Source organism: Glycine soja, chromosome 18, assembly GCF_004193775.1.
Source record: "Glycine soja cultivar W05 chromosome 18, ASM419377v2, whole genome shotgun sequence".
Taxonomy (NCBI): Eukaryota; Viridiplantae; Streptophyta; class Magnoliopsida; order Fabales; family Fabaceae; genus Glycine; species Glycine soja.
In genome coordinates this window covers 16,213,298-16,239,425 of record NC_041019.1, presented here as the reverse complement: position 1 = coordinate 16,239,425, position 26,128 = coordinate 16,213,298, and the positions used below count along the sequence as shown (strand labels likewise).

The 26,128-nt window shown below is 32.4% G+C and overlaps 2 protein-coding genes across 4 annotated transcripts; one reads left to right on the top strand and one right to left on the bottom strand.

Moving 5' to 3' along the window:
* The first annotated feature begins 11,101 nt into the window (after positions 1-11,101).
* On the top strand, positions 11,102-16,904 carry LOC114396663 (ubiquitin-conjugating enzyme E2 2). Of its 3 annotated transcripts, none has more exons than XM_028358751.1 (6): positions 11,104-11,294; positions 11,939-12,078; positions 12,208-12,233; positions 12,816-12,905; positions 13,782-13,870; positions 16,600-16,904. In XM_028358751.1, exons 2-6 carry the CDS (start codon positions 11,954-11,956, stop codon positions 16,726-16,728), a joined length of 459 nt encoding a protein of 152 aa, XP_028214552.1. In that variant the 5' UTR covers positions 11,104-11,294; positions 11,939-11,953; the 3' UTR covers positions 16,729-16,904. The 3 variants fall into 3 exon arrangements, with proteins under 3 accessions (XP_028214553.1, XP_028214552.1, XP_028214551.1); XM_028358750.1 differs by having other exon boundaries at positions 11,107-11,294; positions 11,945-12,078; XM_028358752.1 differs by lacking the exon at positions 12,816-12,905 and having other exon boundaries at positions 11,102-11,294; positions 11,945-12,078.
* Positions 16,905-17,987: 1,083 nt separating this feature from the next.
* LOC114396662 (probable LRR receptor-like serine/threonine-protein kinase At1g14390) lies at positions 17,988-22,395 on the bottom strand. Its single transcript, XM_028358749.1, has 7 exons — positions 20,393-22,395; positions 20,122-20,255; positions 19,772-20,015; positions 19,491-19,684; positions 19,361-19,401; positions 19,165-19,276; positions 17,988-18,433 (listed from the first exon to the last, which is right to left on the bottom strand). Exons 1-7 carry the CDS (start codon positions 21,645-21,647, stop codon positions 18,200-18,202), a joined length of 2,214 nt encoding a protein of 737 aa, XP_028214550.1. The 5' UTR covers positions 21,648-22,395; the 3' UTR covers positions 17,988-18,199.
* Between the last annotated feature and the right edge of the window lie 3,733 nt (positions 22,396-26,128).

Sequence of the window (26,128 nt, the reverse complement as noted above, 5' to 3'; positions counted from 1 at the left end):
ACGTTCATAATTAATTCAACCCCATCCCCCTTCTTAATTATTTCGAGGCCACTTGATCCAACAATGGGTTGTGTGAATGGAATTGCCTTACATGAAAAATCACATAACTAAGTATATTAGTTGACATAATTAAATAAAAAAGAAAGAAAGAAAGATGATGATGATGATGATGATGACACAAGAATTACATAAGAAGACGAACAATATTCCACCTAGTTCCCCATGAAACTTCAACAAATTAGCTAGTACTTTGAGCAGAGTTTGAGAGAGGTCACATCATATCCTTTCTTTTCTTAATATGAAAAAAACCGATGCTTTCACTTCAATTTGAACTATTGGCTTTCACATTTAGTAGTGCAAACAAAACCTAACCTCCCCAAGGAATATTCCACAAACTAGTTAGGGCAAGAGGATCGACCTTAACTAAAAAATATGTCCTTTAAATTTTTATAACTAATTCAAAAGGCGTGCAAAATAGTATGTTGCAACCAAATTACTAACCATGATACCAAACTCACTTTCTTCATATACTTCATCATGGAAAAGAAAAAAGTGATCTGACTATGGGTTCCATTTTAGTATAATGGTTGGCTGTGATCTCATTGGTGTTGGGTTTCAAGGTTACCCCTTCACCTAGAAAAGAGGGACCTTTGAACATAGGCTAGATAAGATCAGTGGAGATTGATGTTCCAAGAGGCTTATGTTCTTCATTTTCCTTACTACAAGTTTGATCATAGGCCTTTCTTGTTGAATGTTAAGGCTACGGTATCTCAGAACCTTTATAGAAGGTTGCTTTGCTTCATGCCCTCTTGGATAACTCATGCGAATTTCCATAACTTTGTGACCAGACATTGGAACCATTTGGTATTTTGGAATGTTCATTTGCATAATTTTCATTGAGTTGCGAAGATGGAATAAGGTTTTTATTAGTAACATTTTTGCCAAAAGGAAAAGGTTGATTATGAGGCTTGATAGATCAAATAAGCATATGAAGTTTAGGAGTTCATCATCCTTAATTAGATGATGATATTTTATCTACTTGGAAAGAATATGAAGAAGTTCTTACTCAATAGGAGATTTATGGTTTCAAAAGTCTTAATCTAAATGACTTGCCTTTGGGGGTCATGATACAAAATCCTTCCATGGCACCACTATTGTTAGGAAGAGAAAGAACAAAGTAGAAATTATTTAGGTAGATGATGGGAATTAGGTTTCTAATCCTGATGATTTGAAATGCATGGTCATTGATTTCTACATATAAGAAGTTGTTTGTAGATTATAGTAATTATGATCAGTACAACATTACAGGTATATTCCCTACCATTGATATTTCTATGTTGAGTTATCTTGGTGTTGTTGTTTCTCCTCAGGAGATATATAGAGCTATTAAGTATATGGGTTCCTTCAAAGCAATAGGCCTTGACAATTTTCAAATAGTTTTTTACCAGTCTCAATGGTGTTATCCAAGTGGCCTCAATGAACTCAAAAGGGAGGAGGGTGAATTGAGTTTATAAACTTTTTCTTTGTTAATACATCTAATTCCTTTTTATATGATAACTATGATAATGTATCAAAACCTTGATTAAAAAGAGAAAAAACAAGTAATTAAGATATCTACCAAAATAAATGAATATAATAAATTTACGTAAAAAGATATAGGAAGAGAGAAATGCAAACTTTATTTATACTGGTTCGATCACTTCTTGTGTCTATGTTCAATTCTCAAGCAGCCCACTTGAGAGTTTCACTATCTTTCAAATCCTTTACAATAACAGACACTCTTACACATTGGGATCACTCACCCTTTGTGTTTGAGTCTCTCAAGAATCAAGAGATACCACACTCTTGTTCTTACAAGGGATGTCTCACCCTTTTCAAAAGTTTAGACAAAGAATATAAGAATTCATTCTCTAATTTAGAGGAAATGTTACAAATTGAAGCGCTAAAAGATTTCTCAATAATAAGTGTATTTAGCCAAGTTTTTTTTATCAATAACTTGTTAATTGAGAATGATTGTTAAAAATATCTTTTCAAAAGTTTCTCATTTTTATATAAATGTGTTAAAATGATGAATATTTATAGGCAAAATTCATTTAAACCATTAGGGGTCATTCCCGAAAAATGTAACTTTTCAAAACATGCTTTTTGGTGCAATATCAAATTTAAAATTTTAAAAAAAAACTATTATACTGTTACTTCTAGTAATCGATTACATGATGTGGTAACTGATCACATTGATTCCAGAACTTGAAGACATGATTTAAATTAATCAAATGACCAAATATGTTTTTTGGAAAAACCTTTTAACAATTTGACCTAAGTCTTGAATCTTCTAATTGCTTGACTTGTTCAGGTTCAAGATTCTTCATGTTATTTTGCTTTCACCTTTCTGTCATTTACTTTTTGGCATCATCAAAACCTACAACATTACATAGCCACAAATGAGGTGTTGTGGGAGAGGCTCTATGTGATCTTATCCAAAAGGTGTTTCACAATCCTTAATTTGTGAAAGAAATTAATGAGACCATGATCACTTTTATCCCTAAAGTGGAGAATTTTACAACATTGAAAGACTTTAGGTCGATAAGTCTTATTAAACCATTGCAAAGATTTTGGCCTATAAGCTAATGCCTTTGATGAAGTCCCATCTGAGCCTTTTCAGTGTAGCTTTATCCTTAACCATTATAGTAGGAATAAGATTATTATAGTTTAGGAGGTCTTTCATTCGATGAAAAGAAAGAAAGGTGGACAAGGTTGGATGGCAATAAAAATTGATTTAGAGAGAGCTAATCATTGCCTTGATTGGAGTTTTATCAGGGACACTCTCTTAGGTATTGGATGCCCAAGTAATTTTGTTGATATCATCTGGCATTGCATTTTGCTTGTCTCTTTGTGTGTGCTATGCAATTGTGGAATAGGGAAGTTCTTGATGAATTTTACCCTCAACGTGGTGTTAGACAAGGAGATCATATTTCTCCCTATTTGTTTGTGTTGTGCATTTAAAGATTATTTCATCTAATTTACATTGTTGTTGATAACAAGTATTGGAAGCCTATCCAAATTGCTTGGGAAGCTCCTAAGTTGTCTCGTTTAGTATTTGCAGATGGTCTTCTTATTTTTGCAGAAGCTAATGAAGATCAAGTGGAGGTGATCAGTAATGTTCTTAATATGTTCTATAGAAGTTTAGGCCAAAAAGTGAATAAAGACAAAACTCGCATTTTCTTCTCGAAGAATATGGGTTGGTAGAGGAGACAACAATTGAGTACCCCTTTTCGGTTTTACTTGCACTGATGATTTGAGAAAGTACCTTGGTGTCACAATTTTGCATGAAAAAATGTCTAGGAATTTTTTCCAATTTATTTGGATAAAGTGAATCAAAGGCTTTCCTTTTATAAAGCTAACTAGATATCCTTTGTAGGTAGGGTCACTTTAGTGAAATCTGTTGTTCAGGCTCTACCTCATGCTATGCAATTTGCTCACCTTCCAAGATGCTTATATGATAAGGTGGATAAGAAGCACATAAGCTTCATTTGGGGAGACATGGTTAATCATAGGCACATTCATACAACGGCTTCAAATAACTTGTGTAAACCCAAAAGTGTTGGTGGTCTTGGCCTTAGGAAGTCTAGAGATACAAATTTAACCTTTATGATGAAAGTTGGATAGGATATGTGTACTAGGAGGAAGGAACTTTGGGTTTTAGATTATGAAGGCCAAATATAAATGTGGTGAGTCTATCATTCCATTTATAGACACCAACAGAAATGGATCAAATTTTTGGAAAGGAACTTTTAGTAGTTAGGCCTCTGTTCAAAAAAATCTTGGCTGGAACATTTACAATGGAGCTCAAGTTAACTTTCGGACTGATATATGGGTTCATTCACAGGGAAGGTTGGTTGAAAAATATGCTGGCAACATACCAATAGATCATATTTATAATAAAGTCTGTCAATATGCTAGTTCAGATGGTTCTTGGAATTTGCAGTTGTTATCTTCTCTTCTTCCAATTCAAACTAATGATTGCATTAGAGCTATCCTTCCACCAAAGATAACTAAAGGAGATGACATTCTTACTTGGCTAGGGTCTCACAATGGTGGTTTTAAAATGTCAATATTGTATGGCAGTATTAAGGAGTATGATATGCTTCCCCACAATCCTATGCATAAGGCCATTTGGAATTGGAGAGGATCTGAGAGGATTTGATATTTGTTGTGGAAAATATCAATTAATGCACTTCTGACTAATGATTAAGGCCATATAAGGCCTTTATCTAATGGTGCAACTTGTTATGATTATGGTGCTGACATGGAGAGTGTTGATCATATGTCTTTCGCCAATGTCTTTTTGTTATGGCAGTGTGGTATCTGTTGTTGCCATCAGCTTTGCATGCTATTTTTTCAATCAGAACATCCATGACTGGATGCTATCAAATTTGAATTTGGTTACATGTGCTAATGGTAGGAATTGGAGTATTATCTTTTTAGTAGCCTTGGATAACCTTTGGAGGTGTATGAATGATTTCATTTCTGAGAATATGAGAAAGGTTCCTTACATGGTTATCAAACATTCAAGTTAACTCGCTAACTCTTACGAGTTTACGAGTTTACTTACCCTCTGTGAGTTGACTCGTGCGTAAATTCTCTTTTTAGTAGACTATGAGTAGACTCGATAAACTCTAAGTAAACTCGGTAGACTCTCAAGTTTACCACCAAGTCAACAAGTCAGTAAATTAAAAAAATTAGACAAAAACGCAAGTCATTTTGAGTTATTTTCTGTTTGCTTAGTGTTCAACATAGTTCCCGAGTAAAAAAATTCTCACCTTCAATAACATCAAACCCTTGTGTTCTAATAACATCAAATACTTGATGGGAATATTCTACCACTACTATAACATCTACAAGTAATTATCTAGTAGTGATGCATTATTAGACTTGGTTATTTAAGTATTGTGAAATTTATAATTTACTATTTTGCTTTATTATTGTATTATTCAGGGTCCACAAAATACACGTGGCACCCTACATGGCACTCCAAGACACGTGACAATCCTCCACATCAGCCCTGGAACAGGAGCTAGCACAAACACTCGACCCTTAGCAGCCGGACTCCTTAACTGGCAGGTTATCTCTAACCTATTAATATTTGAATATATTTGAATCCCTTTATCTCTTGGAAGATAATTAATTATCTACAAGGTACAATTATCTACTAGCTTTTATATCTAAGCTATAGTTTATCTCTAACATTATCTACAAGCTACTGGCTATTATCTATAAGCCGAGAATTATCTGCAAACGCTATAACAATCCCTACAAACAAGGATTTGCAACTATGCTTCACTCTTATAAATATCAGGTTCCGTCGAACCCTCAACATAATCCCCCACACACCAACACACAAGTAAACACGTCTGTGCACATCTCTCTATATCACTCACTGAAGCTTACATTTAAGCATATATCTGCTTTATCTCCTAACTCATACACTTACTTGAGCATCAAAGTCTTTTGTTTTGCAGATCCCCCCTCCTGTCCTCTTAACAAAGGTGCCTTTCGAAACTGATGTGTGAAGTCCGAGAGTCCACCTTAGCCACGTCCACCCCGACATGTGTCAGCTCCGGATTTTGATAAGTATAATTATATTGTTGAAATATTTAATTCGCATGTTATTTATAGATATTATGTTATTATTTTTATATGAAGTGGACTCGTACGAGTCTACAAGTTGAGTTTACTAGTCGAGTTTATAGAATTCTCACGAGTCTACGTAAACTTTCGAGTTTGATAACCTTGACTCTTTATGAGATTGTCACTATTATTCAAAGGCAAGTTGATGTTATTGTTGGTGGGTTTTTTTTTTTTTTTTGGCATTGTTAGTGCTAATGTCAATAATCAGCTGTGTTCAGTTTCTGTCAAAGATAAGCCTGAACCCCGTGATGTGTTGGAAACACACTCCTTTTGGAACCTTCAAGTTAAATTGCAATGGGTTAGTACATAATGGTTTGAAGAAAGCTGCTGCAGCCTTGCAGGGGAGTTTTTCGTGACTATTGTAGGAAAACAATATTTGTCTATGCTACAAATGTCGGATTATGCTCTGTGATCTATGCTGAGAATTAGGCAATTTATCTTGGCATTCTTAATGCTTGGGATAAAGGTTACAGACAATTTATTGTAGAGTTTGATTCCTTGAATGATGCGAATCTAATCTCTAAGGGTTGTGATCCACATCATCCTGGTGCAAGCATTATTAAAAGCATTAGCGAGATAATTTCAGATGGAGGCTCTTTGAGTTGGTCGCATACTTTAAGGGAGGCAAATCAGGCAGATAGATGAGCAAATTTTGTTTTGTCTTTAGATGTCCGATGAGAATTTTCGAATTTGTTCCATCTTTTGTTTCGGATGTTGTTAAAACTGATGTAATGTCAACCGTAGTACGCGTGTTTCCTTGCAATTTTTAAGGGTCTCTTCCTCTTTATTTCACTAAATAAAAGAAGATAGTAAATATATAGAAAGATTAATTTGGAAAATAATTGAATAGATACAGGAGTAGGAGAGGAAATGGGTGCGGCTAGGGTGATTAGTGGCAAATCTAGGTCTGAGAGTTAGGGGACAATCTATTTAAAAAATCAAATCTAACATTCAAGTACATAAAAATAAAAAGGTATAACATGTAAAATTTTAAGATAACATGAGAATAGGTTAGGAGTTTAAACACATAAAAGGGGACAATCTAATTTTAGGCCCAGCGTGACATTTATATAAGTCTAGCATGCCTTGTTAGTCTATTTCAATTTTTTTTCTTCAGAAATTCTATTTCATATTGAGAAGGGTAAAAAAAAACTGTATAATAGTAAAATTATTAAGGGCTAAAAAAATAAGACAATTTTAAGAATAGAAAATATAAGAAAAACTTACCTACAAACATTATATTGACATATTACCAAAGTCTTTAAGTTTCACTAAAAGAAAAAAACTTGTGTTTCTCCTCTTCTATGCATATTAGAATTAACTTGTTATTCCAAACCTTAACTATTCAAATTGTAAAAAAACTAAAATAAGTTTGCAATTTTATTAAAATAATTATAAAATTATATATAATAATAATAATATTTTTATTAAAATTAATATTATTACTAAACATATCAGTCTGACAGGTTTAAAATGAGTTTTTTTTTAAACATATAACTTGACTTATTTAACTAAAATAACTTTTTAAAAGACTTGACTCAGATTAGGCTAAACCTTAGATGAGCGCCATCGGCCTTCGACAGGCAAATTTCCCCATCTGGGGTAGTTTTAGAAACTATTTCCCCAGATGGGGTCGTTTCCAAATTATTTCCAACAAGGGCAGTTATTTACGTGAAAACCATGCATGCAGGACCCAAACCGCCAGAATCAGTGGCGAGTTTGGTGTCCTTGAGCAAATCGCCAGCACCAATGGCGATACGTGCATGCAGAGAGGAAACCGCCAGTCCAAATGGCGATATGCTTAGCGCTTTGGGAACCGCCAGTCAAACTGGCAAGTTCCATGGACGTGTAGCTGCAGGCTACGTCCTGCCATGGCAGTGTAGCTGGGTCAGTGCAGGCGAAACCGCTATTACCATTGGTGGTTTGCCTTGCACAGGGATTGCCAAAAAACCGCTATTACCATTGGCGGGTTGCTTGGCTTGAATTTTTTTTGGCCCTCTTCCATTATAAAAGCAGAAGCTTCGTGAGTGCACTGCGCGCTACCTTCCTTTGCTTCCATTGCTTTGCTATTCTTCTTCCTTATTTCCTCCATTAGACTGACTGCGTTTTTCTTATTTGGTTGCTGTTGCCTTCTTCTTATTTGGTTGCTGTCTTTTGTTTTTGGTAAGTATTTTTGAATGATAAATATTTATTGTGTGTGTGTATATATATATGAATGGTAAATAATTTGTTAATGATTGTAGGGGTGTGCTGTGTTTCACTGTTGGTACGCGATTTCTCTCCTCTTCATATTACGTGAGTTCTATGTGCTTGGTATGTGATTATTAACTTGGTAACTTTAATTGATAGGTTAATGTTAGGTTTTAAAAATTATATGTTATTAGTTGTGTTATATATATAGATATATGTTAGGTTAGTTATAGTTAAATTGATATATATTTATATTAAAATAAATTTCGACACTCAAAATACTTACTTCAAATAATTATGATGTTACAAATTTTTTTACTTTTGACAATACATGCTTCATTAATTTTTAACACACTAACAAACTATCAAAACCAACATAATCTAATTAAAAATATACTCAAAATTTCATATTTACCAAATTTTTTCGGGACTCAAATATTTTCTTTAAATAAATATCATCACATATTTCTTTTATTTTATACACACAAACAAGCATGTAAAATATAAAACTAATTTAATTAAAAAATTATTTAAAAACTATAAATTCAAACTGATCTCAAAAATTACTTCAAAAATATTTTATAATATAATTTATTTTACTGAAATTTACGAACCTTATTCACAAAATTAATCTTCAAGAACCAAATTTCAAACCAATTAAAAATTTGATGACAAATTTCTTCTATTTTTTACACACAAACAATCATATAAAATATAAAAGTAATTTAATTAAAAATTTCATAAAAACTATACAAAATATTTTACTGGAATTAAGAAATAAAAATATAAAACTAATTTAATTAAAAAATTAATCAAAACTATACCTTCTAAATGCTATTACAAATTAGTTAAAAAAAATTTATAACACAAATTATTAATTTCAAAACTACAAACATCAAATATGTAAGCTCAAGAAACAAATTTAAAATCTTAAGCGGATATCCCTAAACACTCACAAAAAATAAAGGTACTTCAAGAAACTTAAAGCTACTTCAGAAAACTCAAAGCTTCAGAAATAGAAAACTCAAAGCTTTAGAAACAGAAAACTCAAAGCTTCAGAAAACTCAAAGTTGTGATTGTGAGACTGAAATTTTTTTTCGTATTTATAGGCCTTAAATCGCCAATTGGGTTGGCTATTTTCTCAGTCCTAAATCACCAAGAGGAGTGGCAACTTGAACTCAAATCGCCAGGAGGAGTTGCAACTCCCCTTTCTCTGAAAAAGACTGTCCATCAACGTGCCTATGACTGACTGCACCACCTGCAAAGCAAAACCGCCAGTCAAACTGGCGATTTAGGAAAGCATCACCAGAATCGCCAACAGAGGTGGCGAGTTCCACCTGCCATCAACCCGCCAACACCAGTGGCGGTTTCCATGCCACGTGGGCCAAACGCAGCGAACTCGCCAATGGCAATGGCGGTTTGCCTGCATGACCATGCATTTCACGTTAAAAACTGCCCCCTGCCGGAAATAATAACGAAAGAATCCCATCTGGGAAAATAGTTTTTAAAAGAACCCCAGATGGGGAAATTTGCCCCTTCGACAAACAACAAGCGTGCATTCACTCCTATGTAGGAGGATAGCAAAAGAGTTTTCAAAAAATACTAGTACAAATTGTATGAGTCATTGAGTCATTTTCGTTTTGACGTGTATATATATATATATATATATATATATATATATATATATATATATATATATATATATATACACTAAGACAAACATAATTACTTAATTATGTTCTTCAAAATAGAAATCAGAAGAGAATATTTAAGCAGAAAAATATATTTATTTATAGTTTCACATGTATTTCTAATTTTATTTAAAATTCTATGAGAAATTAATTATATATAAAAATTTCAAATGATTTAAATATTTTTATATTTTAAATGAAAATAATTTTATAAAATTATGGTTTTATAAACAATATTTTGAATAATTAAAATATTAAAATAGATTAAATTAGATTCAAACTATTGATATCAATATTACTTAAATTAATTCATAAAAAATACTTAAAGTAAATTATTATTTTAATCTCAAATATTCATTATTGAATAATTAAAATATTTATGTTTTTGTCGCTAACTATTTAAATTTACGTTACTAAATTTAAATTTTTGCAACTTTATTATTGTTTCTTAATTGTTCAATTTAATTTTCTAACCAATATTAACTATTTACTTATTTTATTTATTTATTTAAAATTTTCTGTTATTTATTTAGATAACTGTTTTTAAATTTATTTAATTTCTGAAATTTACTTCTGTAATTTATTTGTTTTTAAAACTTTTATTTTCAGTCCGTAAATTATATATTCATACCTATTTTAATTTTTATATTAATTTTATTTATGTAATGATTTTTTTAAATTAATATATTAATTTTTATATATGACTGTTGAAACAAAGTGTTGCTCTCACAATTGCTCGTCTAGATAAAAGGATTTGTCTTTCTGTATGGAGTAGAATGTGGTTATGAACCTCATGTATCTAGAAATTATATACCAGTATGAATTGCATACAGTCCAGCATAATCTTTTCTACACTATAATTCAAACTTTATGTGAATTATATTTTTGACACAATTTAAATTATATTTGGTATTTTTTATATTATACTCTTGAATTTATAAATATTATATAAGAAAAAATTATGCATGTGTGCTAAAGATTCCAACCATAATTTGGGATTAAATAATGTAAAATTATTTTATATTATATATGAACATTAAACTCATTATATTTTTAACATTTTTCTATTCTTACACAATAAATATTTCTTACTTCTTGATTATTTTGTGTTTTTGATTTATTTTAAGAGTTTTGTTAACCAGTGTAAAAAAAAATATTTATTGTGTAAATTATAAAAAAAAGATAAAAAAAATTACAAGATAACATAATTTTTCACCTAAAAAAATATTTTCTCTTAAGTTTCTGGTATCCCTAGTACACTAATAACATTTGTCTTATTTTAATTTCGCATCCAAGGATGAACCAAGTTTACATTTCCTCCTTTGTTTACTATGGATTTTCTTAGTCGAGATTTGGTGTTACCATGATATATTTTGCCGATGACTAATAATAAACAATAGTGTATGTTAGTGAGTGTGTATCCATAATAAAGTCTCATGGGTTGTTGGGAGTTCGTAGCAAGTTGCCAAGAAAAGCAGACATCATCACAGAGAGAGAGAGAGTATTTAGGATTGGGACGACTCAGCTGACTCGACCATTCTATAAAATCAAAATAATTGAAACCAAAGATTCTCTCTCTCTCTCTCTCATGATCCCTACGCCATGGAACCATTTCCCTCATAAAATTCTCTCTTCCTTTTTGGGTTCTCCTCAATCCATTCCAAGCTTCAATCTTTTCTCTCTTCTGCCCTCTGCACCTCCCCTCACACCCTTCCTCATTCGCAGGTCAGAACCCTCTCTCTTTCTCTTTCTCTCTTCCGATTTCGCTTAAAAATCCGCTTTTTATTTTCTGTGCATGGCTTTTTCTGAAATTAACTTATACGCAGATGAATAATTGATTTGGAATTTGTTTTTAAGAATCCCTTGTTTTGTGGGTAGCTTCCTACTTTGTGGTGGAATTGGAGAAATCGATCTGGGGTATCTGCTAAGAATCCCAACTTTGTGATTGTGTGAAGAATGTTTTAATGGGTGTTTGGAAACTCTTGATCTTCTGTTTTCTTGTTCTGGGCTTTTAAAAAGCTTGAATTAGCATGTCCCCACTTTGTTGTTTTAGTTTGTGGGTGAAATGAATCCTTTTTTAACTCACTGATGCTTATAAGGTTGTTCAGTTTTGATTTTATGGAAAATTCTGGAGTTTTCTCATAGAGTATTAGTGGCGTGATAATTGTTAAGCTTTGAGAATGCAAATTTAGCTCTATTGTCTCTTTGTTTGCATTCGCTGAACCTTTGATGTATTATCTGATATGTTATCGAAGATTTTCTTGTTTACTAACTTACTCTCCCTTTATATCTCAATTTTTTATGTGTGCACGTGAGCTGATGAGCATGCCAATGACTGATTACTATTGTTTGAATTTTACTTGATTGAGATATAGGAGGTGAAGATGTCGACCCCGGCAAGGAAGAGACTGATGAGGGATTTTAAAAGATTGCAACAAGATCCTCCTGCTGGCATCAGTGGGGCTCCCCAAGACAATAATATTATGCTTTGGAATGCTGTTATCTTTGGGTGTGTAGGAGTATATAAATCATGAAATTTTTGTTTTCTTAAGTGTGTGTTTCTCTTTACTTTGTGGTTTTGGATGATTTAAGGTATGATAACAATCTAATTGTGCTTTTCTTGGTTCTTTTTTTCCAGACCAGATGACACCCCTTGGGATGGAGGTACAATTATATCTATCTTCTACCTTATAGATAACTGAGACTTTGTATCTTATTTCAATGTTTCCAAATGTTATGATAGTATTTGAGTTTCTAGTATTCTTTAACTACGTGGAGATAACATCTGTCCCATTAAGCACTTTATGAATTATGATCCACATGGATATGTAGAGGATCAAGATCAACTGATTTTTGTTCAAAAGTAAATTTTTATAGAGATAAAAGTTGAGGTGGTGAACTGCACATCCATTTGTCTATTATGTATATGTATATTTGTTATGCTGTAATATTAATAAGCTTTTTCTTATCGATTTAAAAGTGTTTTCTTGTGTTCAAATTTATTCTAGAAAGTAGGACAATTCAAGGTGTCTATTGGAAGTGTCTAATATGGTGTTATTCTTATTTGATTGATACAAACATGAGTTCACCTTGTGGGTGTGTCACACAAGGTTTAGTATTTGATGTATTTTAGGTGCTTAAAGGTAAAGGTTTAAATTCACCCGTTTGATGGTAATTTAGTTGTGCCTAGGTACAGTGTTTTCTAATTTATGAATTTTTATATGAACAATATCCTTGTCTTTTCAGGTACGTTTAAGTTGACACTTCAGTTTACAGAGGATTATCCTAATAAACCACCTACTGTGCGTTTTGTTTCTCGAATGTTTCATCCTAACAGTGAGTACAAAACTACCCTGCAATTCCACTTTGGAGTTAGAATGACAATCACGTGAAATTTTTGTACAATCAATACCTGAGGGTTATCCTTACTTTTAAACCAAAACTTCAAACAGAAGGGGAAAGTTGTTTTTTAAATCCACAACATTCATTTAGCTTTTGGAAGTTATTCTCGAAACGGCTTCTGTGGTGATTTTGTCTTCCTGGAAGCTTTCTTCAAGAATAATATATCTAAAAATTAAAATATGCATAATGCATTATTTTATACTTCAGTTCAGGTTTGGCACTTTGGTTCTGTAGAATGTAGACAGTGTGCATATGTTGTTTGCCCTTAATATTTAGTCCTTTTGTAATGTTGTTCTAAATTTATTATATTTGGTTGGAAAAAAAAACATATATATTTTGGATATTTAAATGCATGCTAAACTTTTGTAAGTAAAAGAATATAAAAATTCATGCATAGAGGGTGAATGCTGCTTTCTCATATAGCTATTTATGTCCTGCAGAAACTGGTTTTGGGTATTGATTTGATTAAAATAGTAATTTTGAAAATTCTTGCATAAATATTAATTTGTCAGGATATTTTAAAACCGCTCTGTAAGGATCTTCTATCATGTAATAACTTAATGTAGAAAATTATTTTAAGCGATCTGACCATTGAATTGTACATAGTTAACAATTTAATGTGTTGATCTTACCCCAAACTTTTGAAAATTTCAACAATTACAGGAATGTGATCAAGTGGTGAATATTTTCATTTGTTTCGAAAGCATTTCCTATGTTAATTTAAATTGTGGTACAAAACAATTTTGTATATGTTTGCATGCTAATACCTTTGAATCTGGTTCTAAGCCCCTCTTTACTTGGAAATTTTAGTTTATGCGGATGGCAGTATATGCTTGGACATTTTACAGAATCAGTGGAGCCCTATTTATGACGTAGCTGCAATTCTTACCTCAATCCAGGTAATTGTGATTCACTTAATATTTCAGAATTGCATTAAGACCATACTTATGCTAAAAATGATTTGATTGTATCCTGTACATAATTTATTTAAAATACTATTGAAATCAGTGTTTAGGTTAGAGGAGAAAGGTTGTGTTATGTCCTTGATATCCAACATAAAACATGTTGAAACCCCAAACATGGATCATTGATGACAGATTATATGTGCCAATGGTTGGTCATTATTTGGAAGTAATGTGTTGTATGACTAAGGTACAGTGTTAAATGAGCTAGAGCCACTGATTCTAGAAGACGCCAGCCCAGAAGTGCCTATGATTGGGTTTGGTATTTGAAATATTTGTACTATGACATTAGGTTTTGTGTTTGAAATATCAGTACTTTGACATTAAGTATTTGGAGGTAGCGGACACCATGATTCCAAAAGAATTATCATCATTTGTCTTTAAGAAACTAAATGGTTTTTTTTTAAAGCTAAGGGACTAGAGGGTAAGTTAGAGGAAATAACTCAGTGGGTGTTATTGTACGAAAGAATTGGAAAAGGAATCTAGTGGGTGTAAAAAGGTTTGTGAAGAAAATCTAATCTTTAAAATTAATGGTTGCACAGGGAAGCTATCAATATCATTAATGTTTATTCACCACAAGTAGGATCAGAAGTACTTTTGTAAGAAAAGTTTTGAAAAGATTGGATGGGTTGGTTCAAGGCTTTCCACTAGAAGAAAAGATTCTTATAGGTGGGGGATCTAAATGGACATGTTGAGCCTTAGAGATAAACCTTGAAATCAAAGGTTTTTCGCTTGAGTTGGAGCAATACATTGCAATTTTAACAAGAAACAAGAAAAATCTTTTGGAGGAAAAAATAAGAGATGTACCACAAGTTTCTAAATTTAAGTATCTAGAATCAATAGTACAAATTGATGGAAAAATTAATAAAGATGTTACACTCAGGATACAAGCTGAGTGGTTAAAATGAAAAAAAGGTGTCAAAGGGAGATTTGTGATCGTAAGGTACCTACCGAGTTCAAAGGAGAGTTTTATCATGCTGTTATACTATCAACTATACTCTGTGGTAGTGAATGTTTGAATTTAAATGGACAAAATCATAAAAAAGTGGAAGTAAAAAAGACATGATACAAAATGATAATATACAAGGGTTTGATATCTATTTATTGAGAAAAAGATGACTAGAAGTTGGTGAAGGTGGTTTAGACATCTGTATAGAAGGCCACTAGAGGCATTGGCGAGGAGACTAGATGGCATGGTTTCTAACCATGTGAAAAGGGGTAGAGGGAGGACATTAGAGGAAATTATTAAAAGGGATCTAATGATGAATATCCTTGAAAATTTAGTGTATCAACTATTGTTGTTGTACGATTGATATCAATGTTGGAAATAGTACACTTAACCAAGTACAATAGAGAGAGAAAAAAATCAGCCATGCAAATAATTTCTCTTGCATATTACTTTAATTACTTGAGTTTACTATGTTGTTTAAGATTCTGCTTTTGCTAGCAATATTACCAAAGTATTCCTTATGAGACTTGGACAGTCATCCCCTCTTAAGATAGTTTTTGGGGTTAAGTCAAGCCTAATCCATTTCTGTAATATGGTAATTTAGAGCTTATCCTCCAATCTTTATGTTGGGCGACTTAACAATTGTACCAAGCTCTAGATGTTCAATCCTTAGTGTGAGCAGGGGTATTAAGATATTACATTGACTAGGAATATGATCAAAGAACATTATAGACTTGAGCAATCCTTGTCTCTTGAGTCACCTTCTGAGGATGAGTTAACCCAATTCATTATAATAGATTTGCGTGTTCCTTTTCCTGCATTGAATTCCAAAATTATGATAAAGAAACACTACCTTCCTTTCAGTTAGTATCATGTACTCCCTGTTGGTGTCATTTGTAGATTATTGTACAAGTGGTCCATTCTCTATATAATTCTCTATAATTTTTGGTTTTGCAGTCATTTGAATTCAGTCTATGCTATGAATCAGGGAAACCTAAACTTTGATGTGAATTTCACAAGTTACTACTAGTTCTGTATGTCACCTATTTACCGTTCTCTTCCATGTAGGCTAGCATTGAAGCATCCATTGTACCTATGGATGTGTTTATCTCTGACCTCTTCATTATTGCTACTGGTAACGTCACCCATTGTGACCAATTACCCACTTGTGATCTGTTTTGCAAGTGGTATAAGGTTTATATAACTATCACTTGCATCGTAGGTTCAAACTCTGATAGGTTAGGGGCATGACATATGCCTTAGTGAGGAGGCATACAGTGGTGTTTGTACTTACAAATAGCTTACAATTAAACTGAACTGATGAGAATCAAACCTAAGGCCACTTTACTGATACTATATGGTCCTACAAATTGAGCCAACCCTCATTCGCCTTATTAACTCTTTAATGTTGAGTAATTCACATCACTCCTAAAAGAACAAAATAGATAGCTGAACACATCAAAGAATTTGTTTAATATGTATCTTATTAAGAGAGATATGTTAGTTATATATACACTTTTTAGCACTCTCTTTTATTGGGTCAAATTCATGTCACTGAATGTGAGTCCCAGTTGAGATATATATGAATTTCAACCAATTAGAGTGTGTTGGAAAGAGAGTGTGTTCTTTTACTCTTCCTCAACAGGAATATAGTGTTGACTTGTACATTGCTCTGGATTCTTGCTATTTTTTCATTAAATTGGCTTTCTTGTTGCAGTCATTGCTGTGTGATCCAAACCCAAATTCACCAGCAAATTCTGAAGCTGCTCGGATGTTCAGTGAAAACAAGCGTGAATACAACAGAAGAGTACGTGAGATTGTTGAGCAGAGTTGGACTGCTGACTAATCATCATAGATAAGATAGGGCTTCTGTGACAATCAAAAGGTTGTCAAAAGGATATATGATTGAATAACCAGCAGACTTCAAAAAGAACCATTATGATTTTCTAGTCCTTGACACTGTGCTTGCTCAAACTCTATGAGTTAATGTTCCACCTTATTTTCTCCATGTTGTGTGGTTCATTTTGTGTCTTTGGTGACAACTTTATCATTATAACATAGGATGGCGTAGCTAACCGGCGATATTTTTAGCAATAAACAAAATGGTCCTTACCCTTGGAAAGGCACAATGGGACTCAAGGGAGCATGTGTACGTGGCACTAAAAGTAGGATGCCAACTTGATTGAATAGAGTGAGGTATTATTTGAGGACCACTATTTTATAAGGATGAATTTCTATCATCATTAGTTAAGTGTATTTAATTTTATTAGAAAATAGTTAATAATAAAGCATTAAAAGACAATTATTTTATTTGGCTTAGAAAATTTATAATATGAACAAAACACATGGGACAAATGACAATTATTTAAATGGATCAATATTATCAGAATTCTTTTTTAATCAAATATTGTTTGACAAGACTAGCAAATGAGTGTGTGGAAGTTTAAAGCGTTAGTTGAAAGTTGAAAATTAACAAGTTAGCTAATGAGTGGAAAAGGGCATAAAAGAATGAATTATTATCAGATGGTATAGATAAAAAACTGGAAAAAAGTTATAAATGTTGCAAAATACTAAATATATGTTCTTTTACAACATTTGGTTAAGCAAATAAGTCAGTCATTTGCTTGAGGTTTAGTTAAACACACTTAAAGTTGAGGTTCTAACTTAATTATATAGTAGTGATAAAGTTTTTCTTATTGTTTTAAAGTTTCCTTTTTTTATCAATTTCAAAATTTTGTAAATACGAATCGATTGACGCAAAATTATTTTAGTTTAATTAGTAGTTTCAAATTTGAATTTTAAGTATATAATTGTGTTGACTGCCTAGAGGATAACTATGATGTTTTGATTTTATTTTAAAAAAAGGATAACTATGGTCTTTATCAAAAAAAGAGTCTTGCCTATTAGAATTTACAGTTAAAGACTAAAAGAAAAGATCAATTCTAAGGTTAATGGGTAGAATAGTATAATAAAAATATATGCAAGAATCTCGTTTCGATCATAGTTCTACTAATGATGTTAATGCTAACTTGTTAGTTTTCAGCTTCCATCTAACGCTTTAAATTTGTATGGCCTATTGGAATAACATGATTTATTGCAACCATCGAAATCAAATGGAGCAAGGGATTGATATTTTGATAGGAACCTAATTCAAAGTATTATAAAACCTTAGTAACAACAATAATATGGAAAAATGCAGGCCAAATTGCATTTTGGGGCCTTATGAAAGAAATTACATATGTACATCAACATTTTATTCATTATGATAATGAACATATGGAAATGTAAGCAAGCATTTTTTTATTGACAAGTGTGGTTTACAATTTTGTGCTGAGGTTTCCACTGCTGGTCCAGGACTCTTGAACTTGCATTGCGTACTGCAAATTCCAAAGAACATCCTCTATTGAAGGGCGCTGACTAGAAACCTTGGAGAGACAGTTGATGGTGATCTGAACTGCAGTTTTCATTGATTCATATGCATAAGTTCCCCTCAGTGAAGGATCAATTGCGCTTCTAATTACTGATGTTGCTTCTGATGAACCATTCTCCAGCTGAGCATGACGTAGAGAGAATTAAAGATATGAAAAATATACTTGATTTGTTTAATTACCATAATTTTTTGGTACTTAGAGTAAGCACTTGTAATTTTCCGGTGGGGTTTTGAACATTTACTGTGTAAGATTAGGAAACTTTGTAAGTTGTTACTTGCTAAAGATTATATGATATTTGAGGTTTTGGCACTAACATTAAAGAAAGTAATTAATTTGTTGAATTTCATAGAAAATATTAGGTAACTTCCTAATATATCCTTTATGTCTTTAATTAATGACTCATTTATTTTTCTTATATACTATTTTCACTAAATATTAATTAATGGTAGTTTTGGAAAAAAATTATTCAATGCAACATTGGTTTTGTAAAATGACATTTATTTTGTAACAATTTTTTTTTCTAAAACGTCATTTAATCTGGAGCAGAGGGAGTTATTTGCTTCATTGGACTCATTTTACTTGTCATTGAAGATAACGTGCTTATCTTAAGACAACAATTCAATTTTTATGACTATAACTTTATCTGACTAAAATGCTCTTATTTTTGTATAGTTTCAGCTATACATCTACTAGATTATTTATTTCTTGAAGAAAATGTTAAAAAATAAATAATTAATGCATTCTTGATATTCTAAAATGACAAATAACTTGAGAGAAAAAATTATTTCAAAAGTGACGAACAAAATGAGACGGAGAGTATCTGAATAAGAACAAAAAGTTTTAACAGATACCTCTTCCTTCAGCTCCTCTATTTCACTCGAGGATGTAATTTGTTTGCCAGTGATAACTTCAAGTAGAATAATACCCAACTGATAGATATCTTCCTTTTCTGCATCGTTTGTGCTGCATATAGGTTTAACGATAAATTATACTTAGGATACAGCAGTGGAATAGAAGAGAAGAAAAAGGTAGTAAGAAGAGAAATACCTGCCAATATGATTGGTGGCATTTTGTTCAATATGTGCAATCTGAAAATTGATCAATGCAAGTTAGAATTATGGATGCAATTGTGCAAATACTAATGAGAGAATGATCAACTTATGTAGTCTGTCCAAACCTTGGATGGCAATGGAATGTTGTATCTACTGACTTTTGCATTGAGACTATCATCCAACAGAATGTTCTCAATCTTTAAATTGTTGCCATATATGCCAGGAGCAACTCCTGTGTGTAAGAATTGAACTCCTCTTGCAATGCCTATGCTCATTGCCATTCTTTGTGGCCATTTCAGCATTTCCCTCTTTCTCCCATCTTTTGAATGAAGAATAATGTCATGTTACATTTTTGGGGGGCATTTGTATTTTTTGCTATAGCATTTTATTTTATATGATTGTTTACCTGAAAGTTGATCCCTCAATGACACATTTGAGATGTACTCAAACACAATGAAGACTGTGCTTGTTGTTTGGGGATGCTCCTGTTCAGTAATGATGCAGTGTCCTAGAACACTCACCGTATGCCTGTGCCTCAAATTGTGTAATACCTCTACTTGCTGCATGATGCTGTGGGGCAAACCTTTCTGCTTTATTTTTACACAATTAACAAGGACCACTGAACCATCTCTGAGCCAACCTTTATATAGCTGTATTAATATGATAGTAAATGCCATTAATACTTGAACTTGTGGGTTCCATCTCATTACAAAGCACTAGTTATGAATCCATTAACATCATAAAAATATCTTTTACCTGTCCCAGTGATCCCTCTTCTATTAAATTTGATGGGTCAAAGTTATTTGTTGCATCTTCAATTTCCTCTGATGTGAAGATACGGTATGGTGGCAGTCCAACTGCAGCTTGCTTCATTGCCTGTGGAATATGTCCTACTCCCACAGAAGAAACCAGATTAATGCATCACTTAAATGCAGGAACATGAATTTTAAAGATGATCTAAGATGTGTATGATTTATCATATAGCATCAATTAATAATGATAGAAAATAACAAAATAGTGGCCTTACTTGTACCAATTGGTCTGGGGGATACACTGGTAGAATATTTATTAGCAACAGATTTGTCCAGTTTAGGATGTGATCTTTCTGCTTTGGACTTCCTAAAGATGCACACAACAAGTAGTACCAGAAGTCCTCCAATTAGTACAATTCCTACAATTATTCCAAGCATTAGGCCTAGTTTTGTACCCGAACCCGATTCCTTCTTCAGATTTTTAGCTGGAGGCTTAACAGCCAAAGCTCCCTCTCTCTTGCAAAAAGAAAATGGATGCTGTTGATCATTTAACCTTTTTTCGGTTGACAAACAGTTCCCAGAATATAGCACTTTGGCCTTTGAAGACACTGAACCAAAGCAGGATGGCAATTTTCCAACCAGAAGGTTGTGTGAGATATCCACAAATGTTAGTGAAGAACTACATGCCATATTCACTGAGAGGTTACCACTTAGATGGTTTGAAGCCAAGTTTAGGTACTGAAGGGAAGGCAAAGAGATCAAAAAGGATGGGATGTTTCCAAATAAATTATTGGAAGACACATCAAATACCTGAAGTTTATCAAAGTGCACAAGTTGTGGAGGGATATGAGATCTCAGTGAATTATTTCTCAACATAATAGTGACAAGATTCTTTCCCACTGAAGGGAATTGAGCACCCAAATTATTGCCTCCCAAGTTGAGCTCTTCTAGAGAAGTTAGCCTTTGGAGGTCAGGAACACTTCCATTGAAGAGATTATCAACCAAAACAAGACTCCTTAGATTCCTCATAGAGGATAGAGATTGTGGAATTCCCCCATAAATGAAATTTGAGCTAATGTTAAGCACTTCCAAGGACCAAAACCTGTTGATCTTGGCTGGTAAAGGACCCCACAAACCCAAAGACACCAAGGACAACACCTTCAAATTTGAAAGCTTTGTCATGACAGTGAAGAAAGAGTCAATGGAGAATCTTTCAGACAGTGTCTGAAGGGAAGTCCAAGCACCTGCTTTGGGGTTGTGTGAAGATGGAGAGGTCTTGTTTCCAATGATTGTAAGTTCTGTGACATGACCATTGGAGCAAACAATCTTGAGGGAAGGTGAGGGAGGGAGGAAGCACAAGTTGGTCCATCTTGTCCATCCTTGAAGAGCTTGAGGATACTCAAGAAGCTTCTGAACTTGGAATAGAATTCTACCCTCACTTGATGATAGCTGTGCAACTGAGGAAGGAGTAAGCAGAACAAGAATGATTGCAGGAAACAAGTAACTGAAACAAAGCCACAAGTTCTTCATGTTATGAAGCTAAAATACTTTTACTAAGATAGAGATTGGTTTGGTTAGTCACACACAACACAGCATACTCTACTGCAGGGTTCGGAGCTGAAACAAATGAAATGACAAACAAACAACAGTTAAATTGCTCAAAAGATGGTATTGGTATGGTATGAGTTTCACTGAGTAGAGCTATACAAAACAGAATAATCCATGGTCTTTATTTGCTTTGTTTTTTTTCTTAATTTTTTTTTATTTCCAGTTGTACATAATCTAATAATTTGCAAAGAAAAGCTTTTAAACAAAAAAGCTATTTGTCATGGCATAATGATTGCAAAAAAAGATTTTTTGATGGGAATTATGAGAATAAAGAATTTCAGTACTGAGGAGCAGGTGTGGTAGGACAATGGGGGGAGAGGACCCAAGTTTGTAAAATAAAATGGATCTGAGATGAGATCTCAGAAGAAAAGAATGAGAATTCAAAATTCTCAGTGAAGCCACCAAGAAAGTAGTTTGAGTTTTAGTAGTAAAGGAACTTTTGTTAGAGATGTCACATGGAAGAGTGCAAAGACATTATTAAAACGGGAATTCTGATCAGAGGGTATTGAAGGCATCGTATTAAATAGCCACTTGGTTTGCTAGCTAGCTAGCAGCTACATTGCCCGAGAAATCCAAGCTTCCAAAGTCAACATAATGCTGAAATCAAAGTTGCAAAGTGCAGGAACTTTGGTGGTGACCATTTTATTTTTATTTTGGACCTGCATGTATGTTAACACGATATTTCCTAAAGAATTGTTCATGTAACCCACACGCCATGGCACGTGATTGCAGGGAATGGCAGGCTCTTTTATTATCCAAACTTAACTAAAATGTGCTGGTATCATCCAATTATGAATGGTATATATAGGAAAATTGTTAACTTTTGTAATACAATTTAATAAGATTTTATTAATAATGTCAAAATTCATTTAATTATGTCATGATAAATTTGTTGATATTTATGATAATTATTTTAAAAATACATCAAAATTAAAATCTATAATAATTATTTTAAAAAGACTATTGAGTACCGTTAACAATAATTTTATCTGACTTTGAACATCACATAAATAATATTTATATGATATACTTAAAAATCTTTTATACAAAGTACTGAAAAAAAAGTCATATCATTACAAATTTACAATTCATAATGTAAGGTTTTTTTTTTTTAATAATGCATCATAATTATGCTCTTTTTATCCACAATAATTCAGCTTTCATTGTCAATAATAATGCCATAACTGCCCAATGGTTGGGGTGAAGTTAGCTTGGATTTTGGAGCTTTATGCTGGTGGGGGTTGGTGTCGGTGAGGTGTTCCCTCTAAAGTGAGGGCAAAGTGAAGACTGAAGACCGAGGTTATTGGCACACACATTTTTGGTAAAAATGCGTGACACTGACACATATTTTAATGTACAGTGAATTATTTTCCGCCTAGCTAATCCTTTTCTTTGTTTATTATCCTTGCATTATGGAATAGTGTTGGACAACCTGTCATGAAGATTAAAATGGAATAAAGGACAAGATCTGAAGAAGCGTTTTAGCATTTGGTTTCCCTTGTGTACATTGCTGGTACTGGTCCATTGTTTTTGAAAAAAGTATTATAGAGCATCTGTATTGTCGTATTGTCACAACTTGATCACTATAATAATTTTGGTATAATCAAAAGTCTAATCAGTAATCACTTTATTTTTTTTAGTGTGTGATGATGGAGAAGTCAATTTGGCTAACTCCTAGGTGAAGAGAAGAATTTTGACTTTGAAGTATTGAGTTGATATTTTATTGAAACTGAGAATAGAAGAGTCTGTGGAGAAAGATTTTGCTGAATAGATAATGCATGTGTTCAGATTTTGCAGAATCTTCCTACGCAGTTTTATGATGTTTGATTTTGATTTTGATTTTAAAAAAATTGAAATAGCGATGGAAGTGTTCAGATTTTACTGATCAATCTTATTGACAAAATATATAAATGTATTAAATGAAAATTGAATTTGGCAGGGACTTTTGATATTAGCTAGTACACATACTCTTCTAAAGAGCTTAGTAAACATTATAAACAAAATATTCATAGTTTATATAAAATTAGTGAACATTATAAATTATAATATATTTTAATTCAAATTAATATAGTATATAGCTACTATATACATCTTTATTTATTGATTCCTTACACTACACATGGAATTAATTCAGACTCTCGACATACATAAAAAAGAGGTAAATTACATTTCACTCTGATATTTGAAAAATTATGCTTGTACATGTTTTACAAATAAGATAGCTAGGTAGTTAAAGTCAAGGGGAAAACATGAAATAAAATTAGTGATGCGGTGAAATACATATAATAAAAAAGTAAATTATAAAAAATATTATAAGAATTAAATATCTTTGTAAATTTGTTGAGTAAACTTACAATTTTATCTATATATATGCAATGTGCAAGAAAAATATACACCTACCACCAACCACTCTGGATCGATGACAGGTACGATTGTTTACTAGTGTTTTCCTTAAACCTTTACAGCAAATAAAATGAATAATTATAATTAGAAATTTCATTTCATCCTTTATAAGAATCAATTCAAAATATTTATTGTAATAATTTTTTTTTCATGAAAACTCTCTTAATTATGAGTTATTTTACTATGTTTAATAAACAATTAGTAAAATATATTAATGTTTTAAATTTTTTTACAGTCTAACTTCATCCTATAAAAAGAATATTTTAAAATTTTTACTTTGATTATTCACATACATAAATAGAAATAAACAAGTTGTCATCAACTTCTGAACTCAATCAACCCAACTCAACCCAATTCAACTACATTATATAGTGGATTGAGTTTGGATCATTTTGATTAACCTAATTATAGTTGAGTTGGATATTGAGTTAATGAGTTCTAAAAACTTGATAAATTCAAACCAACACAATATAATATACACATAATATTAATAATAAAATAATAAAATTTCAAATTCTATCAGTATGATATATGTGTGTCGTAACCCTAAGAAAGAGCATAGACAAAATAAAATTGTAGTCATGCCCTCACATGATTCTTGAACAGTTGCACCTAGAAGGAATGGCCGAATGCATACATTAATGTAAGTGACCGATAGTTTATTAATGCTATCAAAATACTAAATATAGAGGTAGAATTAATCTCTATAATAACAATTGTCAATTGATGTTGAATTGTTTATTCATATTCATTCGACATCACACATGCAAGCAATGCAGTGTTCATTATAGAGTGCTACGACAGTTTTAGCATGAATAAGATTAAGGGGTTCCTTACTTATCACACTTTATTACGAAGCACGTACCTTTAGTTGAGGAATGTGATGCAAAGTTTATTCAATATCTCGTTCTCATCCTTGATTATGAAACCAAAGGAGTGCCTATGCTTAAGGTTTGTCCATCGATGTGCATGCTTGAATACCTTGGTTCCATACATTTCTCATACAAACATTAGGCGCCTAGTAGATTATATATGGACAACCTCTGAGAGGCTCCTCGAGAGTACTTGTGCAATAGCTCCTTGGATGTAGTAAGCTAGAGTTTAATTTTTTTTTTATTTGTAAGAATTAAAAATTGTGTCGGGAGATTTACAATAAGTTACACATCTTTATATAACCAACTGAGTTAGACCCCTTGACAAGAGTAGCTAGAGTCCAATTTAAGTCAATCTCATGATTTTCCTATAAGTGTAAATATCATCCTTATGTGTTAAATGACAATCAAACCTTCATATTTGTTTTTGTAGGCTTTATTTGAGATGGTTGATCAAGAAGTTAAGGCTATGCTTGATCTAAGAATGATTCCCCTTAGCACTAATGTTTATACCTCCACACCCTGCATATTAACACTCGCTCGCAAAATTAGGCATTGCACTAGGATGTACATTGGGAGGATGACCCACCAATGATGTTTTGCTGTTACTATTTTGATTTCTTTTGTACTACTGGTTTGAATATGACGATCACTTATTTTGGTTTTAATATTTCTTCCTATGTTGACTTATTTTTTACGAGCATATTGACTTATCTTGATTTCGTATTTCCTCCTTACTTTTATTTTTCAAGTTATTCAATTATTAAGATGATTTAAAACTAATAAAAATTAAGTGTCAAAATAGAGGGAAACAAGACAATACAGATATACATATCATATAAATGAGATAAAACTTACTTAAATATAGCTCACGTCATTTCACCACTTTGTCGCGTAACATCACATCATAACATAACACGTCTCATTTGTTTTCACATCATTCACGTACTCAATGATCAAAACACAATATCACTAAATCAATCAATACACAATCATTATGCAACAAATACACTAAGACTCAATCTTATATGCAATGTGGTATCATGTCAACAAAAAACCTCGTCGGGTGCCTAGGAGTACATGACAAGACAAACCACACACTAGTAAGTTAGATCACTCTCACTAGGT